General features: G+C 40.8%; 1 protein-coding gene across 1 annotated transcript; it reads right to left on the reverse strand.

Annotated features, from left to right (window-relative positions):
- Positions 1 to 9547: 9547 nt before the first annotated feature.
- Positions 9548 to 11952, reverse strand: Scgb2a2 (secretoglobin family 2A member 2). Its single transcript, XM_055613731.1, has 3 exons — positions 11895 to 11952; positions 10698 to 10888; positions 9548 to 9636 (listed from the first exon to the last, which is right to left on the reverse strand). The coding sequence occupies exons 1-3, from the start codon at positions 11950 to 11952 to the stop codon at positions 9595 to 9597; spliced, it is 291 nt and encodes a 96-aa protein (XP_055469706.1). The 3' UTR covers positions 9548 to 9594.
- Between the last annotated feature and the right edge of the window lie 312 nt (positions 11953 to 12264).

Consider the following 12264-nt stretch of genomic DNA (forward strand, 5'->3'; position numbering starts at 1 on the left):
AAGCAGAAAGACACTCATGGTATATACTCACTTATAAGTGGATATGAGGTATATAATATAGGATAAACATACTAAAATCTGTACACCTAAAAAAGCTAAGCAAGAAGGAGGATCCTTGGTAAGATGATCAATCCTCACTCAGAAAGGCAAATGGGATGGACATAGGAAGAAGGAGAAAACAGGGAATAGGACAGGAGCTTACCAAAGAAGGCCTCTGAAAGACTCTATCCAGCAGGGTATCAAAGCAGATACTGACACTCATAGCCAAACTTTGGGCAAAGTGCAGGGAATCTTATGAAAGAAGGGGGAGACAGAAAGACCTGGAGGGGATAGGAGCTCCACAAGGAGAGCAACAGAACCAAGAAATCTGGGCCCAGGGTTTTTTTCTGAGACTGATACTCCAACCAAGGACCATGCATGGAGATAACCTAGAACACCTAGAACCTCTGCACAGATGTAGCCCATAGCAGCTCAGTCTCCATGTGGGTTATATAGTAATGGGAACAGGGCCTGTCTATGACATGAACTCAGTGGCTGGTTTGATCACCTCCTCCTGAGGGGGGAGCAGCCTTACCAGGCCACAGAGGAAGACAATGCAGCCAGTCCTGATGAGACCTGATTTGCTAGGGTCAGAGGGAGGGGGAAGAGGTCCTTCACTATCAGTGGACTTGGGGAGGGGCATGGGAGAAGATGAGGGAGGGAGAGTAGGATTGTGAGGGTATGAGTGAGGAGGCTATAGCTGGGATACAAAGTGAATAAACTGTAATCAATGAAAAGTAAATTAATTAAAAAAGAAAATTGAGTCATTTAGATTTTCAAATTTTTTGCATATAGTCTTTTGAAGTAGGATGTAATGATTCTTTGAATTTCCTCAATGTGTGTCATTATGTCCCCCCTTTCATTTCTGATTTTGTTGATTTGGTTATGTCCCTCTGCCTTTTAGTTAGTTTGGCTAAGGGTTTGTCTATCTTGTTGATTTTCTCCAAGAACCACCTCTTGGTTTTGTTGATTCTTTGAATTGTTCTCTTTGTTTCTATTTTATTGATTTCAGCCCTGAGTTTGATTATTTCCTCCTATCTACTCCTCTTGGGTTTGTCTGCTTCTTTTTTTTTTTTTTTCTAGTGCTTGCAGGTGTGCTGTTAAATTGCTTGTATGAGATGTCTTGAATTTCTTTATGAAGGCACTTAGCACTGTTTTCATTGTGTCTCGTAAGTTTGGGTAAGTTGTACCTTAATTTTCATTGAATACTAGGAAGTCTTTGATTTCTTTCTCTATTTCTTCTCTGACCCAGCTTTTGTTGAGTAGAGAGTTACTCAGTTTCCATGCGTGTATAGGCTTTTTGCTATTTCTGTTATTGTTGAGGTCTAGTTTTAGACCGTATGATAAGAGGGATTATTTCAATATTCTTGTATCTGTTGAGGCTTGCTTTGTACCTGACTATATGGTCAATTTTGGAGAAAGTTCCATGAGGTGCTGAGAAAAAGGTATACTCTTTTGTGTTTGGGTGAAAATTTCTGTAGAAATCTATTAGGTCCGTTTGATTTAAGATTCCTGTAAGTGTCATTATTTCCCTATTTAGCTTCTGTCTAGATGATCTGTCCCTTGATGAGATGGGGTGTTGAAATCTCCCACTATTAAGGTGTTGGGATCAATGTGTAGTTTAAGCTTTAATAAAGCTTCTTTTACAAATGCAGGAACCCTTGTGTTTGGTGCATGGATATTCAGGTTTGTGATGTCCTCCTGGTGGATTTTTCCTTTGATGAGAATGAAGTGACCCTCCCCATCTCTTTTAATTAATTTCAGTTGAAAATATATTTTATTAGATATTAGGATAGCTACTCCAGCTTGCTTTTTGGGTTTGTTTGCTTGGAAAACTTTTTTCCAGCCCTTTACTCTGAGGTAGTGTCTATCTTTGTTGCAGAGTGTGTTTCTTGAATGCAGCAGAATGTTGGATCCTGTTTCCACAACCATTCTGTTAGTCTGTGTCTTTTTATTGGAGAGTTGAGTTCATTGATGTTGATAGATATTAGTGACCAATGATTGTTAGTTCCTTTTATTGTGGAGTGGGTGACGATTGTGTGTTTGTGTTCTTGTTTTCTTTTGCTTTTTTGTTGTGAAGGTGTCCTTATCTTCTTTTTTCTTGGGTGTAGTTGCTCTCCTTGGGTTGTAGTTTTCCTTCTAATATTTTCTGTAGGGCTGGGTTGCTGTGTAAATATTGTTTAAATTTAGTTATGTCATGGAATATTTTGTTCTCTCCATCTGTGTTGGTTGAAAGTTTTTCTGGGTATAGTACTCTGGGTTGGCATCTGTGGTTTCTTAGTGTCTGCATTATATCCACCCAGGTGTTTCTGTCTTTCATAGTCTCTGTTGAGAAGTCTATTGTGATTCTGATAGGTCTGCCTTTATATGCTACTTGGCTTTTCTCCTTGTCCCTTTTTAATATTTTTCTTTGTTGTGTAGATTTAGTGTTTTGATTTTTATGTGGTGGGTGGAATTTATTTTCTGGTCTAGACTTTTTGGTGTTCTGTAGGCCTCTTGTATGTTTAAGGGCATCTCTTTTTTAAGGTTGGTGAAATTTTCTCAAAAACATTTTCTGGGCCTTGGAGCCTGGAATCTTATTTTTTGTCTATTCATATTATTCTTAGGTTTCACCTTTTCATGGTGTCCTTGATATCTTGGATGCTTTGTGTCCGGAAATTTTCTGATCTTATGTTTTCTTTGAGAGAGGTACTGATTTCTACAATTTTATCTTCATTGCCTGAGCTTCTCTCTTCCATTTCTTATATTCTGTTGGTGATGCTTACCTCCTGATCTCTTCTCTAAGTTCTCCAACTCCAGGGTTTTCTCTATTTGTGTTTTCTTTACTATTCTAATTCTGCGTTTATGTCTTGCACCATTTCCTTCATCTGTTTGAATGAAGATTCCTGTTTGTCCATTCATGATGGCCTTTATTTTTTTGTTCATTTCCTCTTTATGTGCCTTGAATAACTGCAAGATTTATTTATAAATCTATAAATAGATTTATAGAATAAATCTATAGTTATAGATTTAAGATCATTTTCTTGTGTTTTAACTGCAATAAAATATTCATTGATTTTTGAAGATTCTGGTGAAGTCATGATGTCCCGGTTTTTGTTTCCTGTATTCTTAAACCTGCCTCTAGCCATCTGGTTGTCTGTAGCCTGGACTGATTATTCCTGGAGCCTGTACTACAGCCTGGGTCCACCTGTCTTTGGAGTCTGGAGTAGTCTCTGGCGGATTCACTGTCTCTGTGGACTCACTGTTTGTGAGCCAGGTATTCCAGGTAGCTGAGGTACAGGTGGAAATATCTCCAAGCCTAGAGCTGCTCTAGTGCCCCACAGGCTTCCTTAAGATGGTGGACAATGGGATTTAGGTCTTTTGCCTGGCTCAGCTCTGCTGTGTTCACTGGCTGTGCTGGACTCATTGTTTCTTAACCACGTCGGCGAGGCTGCTGGGGTTTAAGCAAAAGATCTCTAGCCTAGAGCCAATTCAGTGCCCCACAGGCCTCCTTGGAAAGGAGGACAATGGAACTTGGGTCCTGTGTCCAGCTCAGTTCTGCTGTGTTCACTGTCTGTGCTGTGCTGGCTGATTCTGACCTAGATGAGTCAGGCAGCTGGGGAGCAGGCAGAATGGAGCCTCACCTTCCCTACAGTATCAGGAAGTATCCCCTCCACAGGATGGTGAGAGTGATCTCAACTAGCTGCTACGACCAGGAAGGTGTTCACAGGATGGTTAGAGTGGGCTCCACCGTGGGTTTTGGAGCCTCAACCTCAGTACAGGAAGATATTCACTTCATAGGCATGAGAGTAAGCTATCAATGACCTAACCACCAGCCACCAGTCCCAGGAAAGTATCCAAGATGATGGCCCTGGGCAGGTAGTCTAAGGCTGCAGGGTTGGAGCCATGAGCTACTAGTACCAGGAAGGTATCCACAGATGGTAGGCTTGGGTGGGTGGCCTAGGGCCTGGGAATTTTTCCTGATATTAGCCACGTGGCCTGAAGATGGACCTTTGTGTGTTCCTGTGGATTCTCCTCTCACCTGAAAAACACAGATATCAATCAGGGTTTTAGGGTCCACAGTACAGCCTGCTGGTCACCCTGCTGTCACTGCTGAGGTGCTGTTTAGACACGTTGCTTGGTCAAAGCCGCCATCTTGGACTTCTCTTTGTTGGTCTTCTTGTGAGTGCCTGTACTCTCCAGATCCTTCCATCTTTTCCCCAACACTTCCACAGGACCCCCAGAGCTTCATCCCATGCTTGGCTGCAAGTCCTAGCATATGTCTAGATCTGTTACTGGTTGGAGCCTCCCAGACTACAGTCAAGGTAGGTTCCTGTCTGCAATCATAGCAGAGCACCATTAATAGTATCAGGGGATGGTTCTCTATTGTGGCGTGGGTATCAGGTTGGACCAAGTATTGGTTGGGCTTTCCCTCAATCTTTGTTCCCTCTTTATTACTGCACTTCTTGTAGGCAGGGCAATTTTTTGGATCAAAGGTTTTGTCAGTGGGTTGTTGTTCCCCTCTTTCTACTAGTCCTGCCTGACCAGGAGGTGGTCACTTCAGTCTTCATGTCGCCCCTGTTAGGAGTCTCAGCTAAAGTCATGCCCATATCCTCTCAGGAGCCTACCTTGTCATAGGCCTCCAGTTTGACAAAAAGATGCCCCCCCATCAGTTTCTTGTTCTCAGCCCTCTCACCTCCCACCCCTGTTCTTCCCACATCTGATCCTCACCCTTGTTTCCCTCCCAATTCCATCTCCTTCCCATTTCCCTCTCTTCATCCACTTCTGCTGTCTATTCTATTTCCCCTTCTGAGTGACATTCTGGCACCCTCTCTTGGGCCCTCCTTGTTACTCAGCTTCTTTGGGTCTATGGATTGTTTTATGGCTGTTTTGTAGTATAGGTCCAATATCCACTCACAAGTGAGTACATACCATGTGCGTCTTTCTGGGTCTGGGTTACCTCACTTAGAATTATCTTTTCTAGTTCCATCCATTTGGTTGCAAATTTAGTGATTTCTTTTTTTTTTTTTTTTGATAGCTGAGTAGTATTCCATTGGATAAATGTACCATGATTTCTGTATCCATTCTTGGGTTGAGGAGCATCTAGGTTGTTTCCAGATTCAGGCTATTACAAATAAAGCTGTTATGAACACAGTTGAGTAAATGTCCTTGTTGTATGGTTGAGCATCTTTTGGGTATATGCCCAGGAGTGGTATAGCTGGGTCTTGAGGTAGAACTATTCCCAAATTTCTGAGAAAGTACCAGATTGATTTCCAGACAGGTTGTACAAGTTTGCACTCCCAGCAGCAATGGAAGAGTGTTTCCCTTTCTCTACAACCTCACCAGCATGTGTTGTCACTTGAATTTTTGACCAATGGAACCAAATTGAAGATCCAGAAATAAACTCATACTCCTACAGATACTTGATTTTCTACAAAGAAACCAAAACCATATAATGGCAAAAAGACAGCATCTTCAAAAAAATAGTGCTAGTCTAACTGTATGTCTACATGTAGAAAAATGCAAATAGATCCATATTTATCACCCTGCACAAAACTAAAGTCCAAGTGGATCAAAGACCTCAACATAAAACCAGATACACTAAATCTGTTAGAAGAAAAAGTGAGGAAGAATCTTAAACTCGATGGCATAGGAGACAACTCTTCCTGAACAGAACACCAACAGCACAGGCTCTAAGATCACCAATTAATAAATGGGATCTCATGAAACTGGAAGTCTTCTGTAAGTCAAAGGACACTGTCAATAGACCAAAACTGCAGTCTACAAACTGGGAAAAGATCTTCACCAACCCTACATTAAGCAGAGGGCTAATATACAAAATATACAAAGAACTTAAGTAAACATCAACAAAGCAAACAATCCAATTAAATAATGAGGTAAAGAGCTAAACTGAGAATTCACAACAGGAGCATCAAATGGCAGAGAAGCACTTAAAGAACTGCTCAATGTCCTTAGCCATCAGAGAAATGCAAATCAAAACAACTCTAAGGTTCTGTCTTACACCAGTCAGAATGGCTAAGGTCAAAAATTCAAGTGTGTATGTTTTTGGTTTTTTTTTTTTCCTTTTCTCTTTTCTCTCTCACCCGCAAGAAATCAGTAAACCCTGAGCTTTTATGGCCTGGTCCCTAAGATAAACAGTCCAGGGTTCTTCTTTGGCTTTTGTAATTAGTTCCTAGCTCTCAGCAAGCAGCTGCTTGAGTCAGCTTCTAAGTTAAAAAGGTGCTGAAGTGTTGTTGTTGTTTTTCAACCTCTTGTTGCTTCCAGCAAGGGGTTGAGTCCTTGGGAACACACAGCTCTAGACAGTCTAGAATTTTCCAGCCCAGCTACAGGGCACTACTGGTCCTGAGCCACCAGACTCAGAGGCCCCTTACTTTCTCCCCAGTTCTCTTCATAATTTCTTACAACCAGCTTTTAGCCCCAGTATTCCAAGAACAAAAGCCTCTGGATCCTCTTTCTCACCTGTTTTGCTGTCCCGCCTTGGTTTTACCCTGTTTGCCAGAGCTCAACTCTGACATTTTATCACTGATGCTGTAGTTAATCTACATGAATAATGAAGAAACAGCTGTGAGTCAAAGCCTAGTTCTGAAGCCCAGATGCTCTCCTCCTCAGCCTTTGAGGTGTCTCTTGAGCTGCAGCCTTAGATTTCATAAATTTAAGCTCATAAATTGTTGTGGATGGAATGATGATTACAGATCCCTTAGTTCAACTGAGGAACACTTTTTGAGTCATTGAAAAATAAACCTTCAATTAGGCTCTGAGAATAATGAGCTATATGTACACGAACTCTTTTCTGTGAGTCCTACTAACAATAGAGAGAGTCCTACTAACAATAGAGAAAGTCCTACTAACAATAGTGGTTGAACCAGGCCAGTCAATAAAGCTCATTTATCTATTTTTTTCCCCAGAATGAATTCTATAAATATTTCAAAAATGCATCTGAACATATTTGATACCCTCAGAAGAAAAACACTCATGTCTCACAGACTCTGACTGCTACTTTTTCTCCTTCATCACCTGTCTCCTCACCTGCCACCCATTCCACATTCTCTGTTATTATGATATATGCTCAGGGCTTATGACAGAACTTAGTTGGGAGCTCTCCTGGGTGTCTTGCTTGCCAATTCTTTGAGAAACTGTGGCCTGGTCACAAATGTATAATTCTTGTACTTGGAGTCTGAAGTAGAAAGCAAGGATTTCAAGGCTAACCAAGACAACACAGCTATACCCATTTTATAAAAAGGCCTTTTATTGATTGTGAGTTTCACATCATGCACCATAGTTCCACCCATTGCCTGGTCTCCTTGTATCATCCCTTCCCTTTACAAACTACTTCTCCCCCAAATAAAAGACACAAAAACAAACAAAAACTTAAATAAGAAAACAACACATAGAAAGTGTTTTGTCATGGAAGCTGTAGTGTGTCACAGTGTATCTCACAGTGTATCCCTCTGTCCACACATCTTCATTTGCAAATGTGCAGATGTTTATTGTAATGAGACATTGGTTTGGTTTGAGATCTCTTATTTCTGTGACACCATCAATATTGAATCCTCATCAGGACTCCTCCCAGTTATCCTATTGCTGCCCTTTGTCTTGCAGCTTTGGATCAGCAGGACTGACTCTTTTACATGCCTGACAGATGATGTAGATATTGGGATGGGCCAACTCAAATCCTTGGATCTGGACCTGGGTGGTAGCTGAGCTGGTTAGCCTGCTGGCTCTCCCTTATCTGCATCACCAAATGTGACATTTTTAGCACTGTTCTAGCTAGGCTATCCAGTGCTGCCATGGGCAGGAGGCAGGGTCAGCTATTCTGCTCTCATGTCCTTGGAGCTCACCTGTACTCATACATCCAGAGACATCTCCACTGTTGCTACCTAGTCAAGGCCTGAGGCCCACTCTCCCAAGTGCTGCAGCCAGTGAAGGGCTGGGCCTGTTTGTCCATTCTCACAGTCTTGGGGCTGGCTCACTTGGGCACTCTCCACCAGGGTTAGCTCTACTGTGCAGTGAATATATCTGGTCCTAAATTTTTCTTTGTAAGTATACTTTTAGTTGTGACTTCTATCTCCTTGCTTGTTATGATCCTGTTTAAGTTGTTCATATCTCTTGACTCTAATTTTGGTAAATTGTATGCATTTAGAAAATGGATCATTTCTTCTATATTTTTGAATTTATTGGAATATAGAAGATGACAATGCAGCCATTCCTGATGTGATCTGATAGAGTAAGATCAGAAGGAAGGAGAGGAGGACCTCCCCTATCAGTGGACTTGGGGAGGAGCATGTGTGAAGAAGGAGGAGGAAGGGTGGGAGCGGGAGGGGAGGAGGGAGGGGATTATGGGGAATACAAAGTGAATAAACTGTAATTATTAAAAAAAATATAAAAAAGTTTTCGAAGTTGTAAAGTATTCCCTGAAGATAGGGAAGAGGTTCCTGTGGATTGTGTATGGAGATGGTGATTGTCATCGCTCCTACATTTCCTGGCCTGAACTCATTCATGTGGACACATACTAATGTTCTCTCTATGTGTCCATGTAGAAGAGAAAAATGAATAGATAAACCACAATTCCTTTAAGCTTTTAATGTCATTGGTGTCATGATCTCACACTATTTGGGTCTTCCTTCATTTATATCATCTTCAGCAAAAAAATTAGAAAAGAATCCTTTTATGACAATACAACTACAAGGAGATTGGCATGGGATTGCCTTATTTGATAAAAAATGGTTTCATTCAGATTCTCCTTGCATTTTATGAGATACAATGTTTTTCCAAACTGTACATGTGTCAGAAGTGGAGCCCAAGAATGAGAGTTTATCTAGGTAAACATTCCAATCTTTGTTCAACTTCAGGTGCCCTCAGTTCCTAGTGGAGAGTCTCTTGACATCATACAGGAAAAGGAGGAGAAAGTCTGTTTCAATGGCCCAGCATTCATTCGTTGGTTATAAACATCTTTAGAGAACATGTGGGGTGTAAACATTTTTAGAAAAGGAAGTGTAGTTGGGAGGGAGATGTGTCAGAGGAGGAAGTTTAGGGGGAGAATATAGAAAATAGAGGTGCTAGCAGGTGTGCCTCCCAGCCTCACAACCTATCAACCGCAGGATCTCAGAAAGGCTAGATGTAATGAATAGAGAGGTATTGGGAACAGAGCAGCCAGACTACTTCTTCATGGGGCAGACCCACGATGGGTGAGGAAGGTGCGTTCCATTTTTCACTTCCATACCCAGGTATTCTCTAATAGATGTTTATGTGTGTATGTGTGCGTATGTGTGTGTGTGTGTGTGTGTGCGCGCATGTCCGTATGTGTGTAAAACTCCAAGCATGAGACAGCAGACCCATCTTAACTTTTGCTTTTATAAAATAATGCAACAGAGAATTGTTGATTTAATGCAGTTGATTTAATAAAGTGGAAAGAAATACAGGTGAGGTTTCAACAACTGTCTTGCACTTTATAGTTAGGAGAAAAAAATCAAAAAAGAAAAGTTATGATTTGTGGTATCAGCTGCTGGAGTGTTGCCATTCTTCTGGAGGCCTGTGAGCCAAAGTTCTTGTGAGGGTTTACTCATCCTTGTCACAGTATTCACTGTCAAGTATAGCGTTCTGGAGAACAAGGACATATGTTAAATGTGTAGTTCTGCCTTAAAAGTCACATGCTGAAAATCAATTTTTCTTGATAGTATTTTTGTTTATTTTTCATTGAGTAGTTTTTAGGATGTATACTAATTAGTAAGTTTGTGTGTGGTGTGCATGTATGCCTATACATGTGTGGAAGTCAGACAACAACTGTTGGAAGTCAGTTATCTTCTTCTGCCTTTCTATGAGTAATGACTTTACAGTTTACAAAAGAAAACAACTTGGAAGTTACCATCATTACTATAACATTGGCCAGAGTCTCTTCAGACTAGTCTAGAAAACGCTGTTTGAGTTCACTCATAGCTTTTTTTCCCAGGGATTGAACTCAGATCTTACCTGTTGTGTGGCAAGTGCTTTTACCCACTGAATTATTTCACCAGCCTGTTCATTTTTCAACCAACAATTAAGAATCCAGGCAGCCCTGGAACACTCATGGGTTCTGTCACTCAAGAGATAATGACTGCTAAGAAAGCACCGTTGCTTCTGAATTTTTATTCAAAAGCCCTCCTTGATGATTTTTCTCTTAAAGCTCACTTGTTTTTCCATAATGAGAATACAGTTGACATGTGAATGTCCTTGCATGGGGGAAATTTCACAAGACCCCACCCCTTGTTGAAGAAGATAGCAATGAGTGGCTACCAAGAAGACAACAACAGTTTTTCAATCCCAAGTTGTCAGGGCTAAACACAGATATAGAAGAACAGCACTAAACAGACTTAGTAGGTTGTATGTACATACACAGACTCTCTCTTTATATGTACATGTAATACGTATAAAGAAGAAGAGGGCATGAATTTGAAAGACTTGAGGGTACATGGGAGCACTGGAATGGGAGAGGAAGGCATGGAAATAATGTAAATACACTAATCATGTATAAAATTACTTGAAATTAAATTGAACCACTTAAATTACATCTTGACAGTGTGTGCACCATTTTTACCTTGATTCCTTTAGTTACAAACTTGAGTCTGTTTTCTTTCCTGCTCAGTGATTTTACAATTTACAAAAGAAAACAAATTGAAACTTACTATCATTACTTCAACATCTGCTAGAGTTTCCTTCGACTGATCCTGAAAACATCCTTTGAATCTTCTCACAGCAAGTTCCATGAGAGGATCACCAAGTAAGTATGGTTTAAGCAGTTTCACATAATAATTCTCAGTCACTTCTTTGTCAATCGTTGACTTAATAATGATGTCTAGCTTTTTACAACCAGAACCTGGAAGATATGACATTCATCACTGAAGGTTTGAACTCATTAGGGCTTACCTATCACAATGATCATGCCCTTTGAGAATGAGCGGAGACACAGATTAGCAAAGGTGATGGAGCACTGCCAAATCTGGGACAGAAGATGTAGGCAGAGAGATACCACTTAGAAACGGAAAATTCTGCCCCTAACATCCCATCACAAGAAGGTTTCACTGACAAGGACACTAAAGAGATGGCAGGCTGTATTGCTGGGCATGGTAATAATTTTGGGCTTTTGTTTGCTCAAAGTCCTGCCACATTTTATTACAATATTCCATGAACATCATAGAATATGTTCAAACATCCTGTAAATATCACAGCTAGACTATTATCTATTTTGCTCTGTTAACTCTTGCATCTATATCACAAAGCAACTTAAACAGAAGCTCTACTAACCGAAGTGACCTCATGTAGCTAGACTGTGGGGGAGAAGGAGCTCAAGACTTTGATTCACTTGAACTAGTTCTTGTCATGAGTCTTCAGTCCATTGAGTCCCTCACCTTTTTCCAACCTGTACCAGTGTTTTCAAGTGAAGTAGGCAACAAAAACAATATAATCTCTACAAACCAAACTGCATGAGGGGCATTTAGCGTGAACACATCCTTTTCTTTCTTTCTTTCTTTCTTTCTTTCTTTCTTTCTTTCTTTCTTTCTTTCTTTCTTTCTTTCTTTCTTTCTTTCTTTCTTTCCTTTTTTCAAGATAGCGTTTCTTTGTGTAATCTTGGCTGTCCTGGAACATGTTCGGTAGACCAGGCTAGCCTTGAACTCAGAGAGCCACCTGCTTCTGCCTCCTGAGTTCTGGGATTAAAGGCCTGCACACCACTGCCCAGCTGACCACATTCATTTTTAAATTTGTAATTTTTTAAGATTATAATTACATCATCTTCCCTTTCCCTTTCCTCCCTTCAAATCCTTCCTGGAAGACACAGAAAGAATGTGTGGTCCAAAAGCATTCTTCCCTTCCACAGCACTTACTAGAGGCATAACAGCAAATGGGGATGGTGGCCAACAGAAAGATCACCACCAGCTTCATGATGAGGCAGCCGTTGTGGGTTGGTCTGTTGTCCAAGATAGAAGTCAGGAAACTCTCTGGAGTTGGAACCTCAGAGCTCCTCTATTTATTGCTCAGGCAATAGTCTCATCCAGGAAATAAGACCGCAGGTCATGTGTTCAATGTGGCACTGCACCAGGAAACAGAAGAGGATGAAGGTGAGCCAAGGAAGACTATGGCTTCATTAAATAAAACAAGGAAACAGATTTTTTTTTTTTGAGACTCAGAGAATCACTCTAATGACAAGTGGCAATAGGCAAAGTTTTGAGAAATGTTTCTAAAATTCAGTGAACA

The sequence above is a fragment of the Psammomys obesus genome, unplaced genomic scaffold (genome assembly GCF_907164565.1).
Source record: "Psammomys obesus unplaced genomic scaffold, mPsaObe1.curated_primary_1811, whole genome shotgun sequence".
NCBI classification, from domain to species: Eukaryota; Metazoa; Chordata; class Mammalia; order Rodentia; family Muridae; genus Psammomys; species Psammomys obesus.

What these genes read in the sequence shown, in the direction of transcription:
- Scgb2a2 (XM_055613731.1), bottom strand. Translation starts at nt 11,952, where the DNA reads ATGAAGCTGGTGGTGATCTTTCTGTTGGCCACCATCCCCATTTGCTGT. An exon ending in CATTTGCTGTTATGCCTCTA is followed by an intron (nt 10,889 to 11,894) that starts GTAAGTGCTGTG and finishes CATATCTTCCAG; the next exon opens with GTTCTGGTTGTAAAAAGCTA. An exon ending in CAGATGTTGAAGTAATGATA is followed by an intron (nt 9,637 to 10,697) that starts GTAAGTTTCAAT and finishes CTTGTTCTCCAG; the next exon opens with AACGCTATACTTGACAGTGA.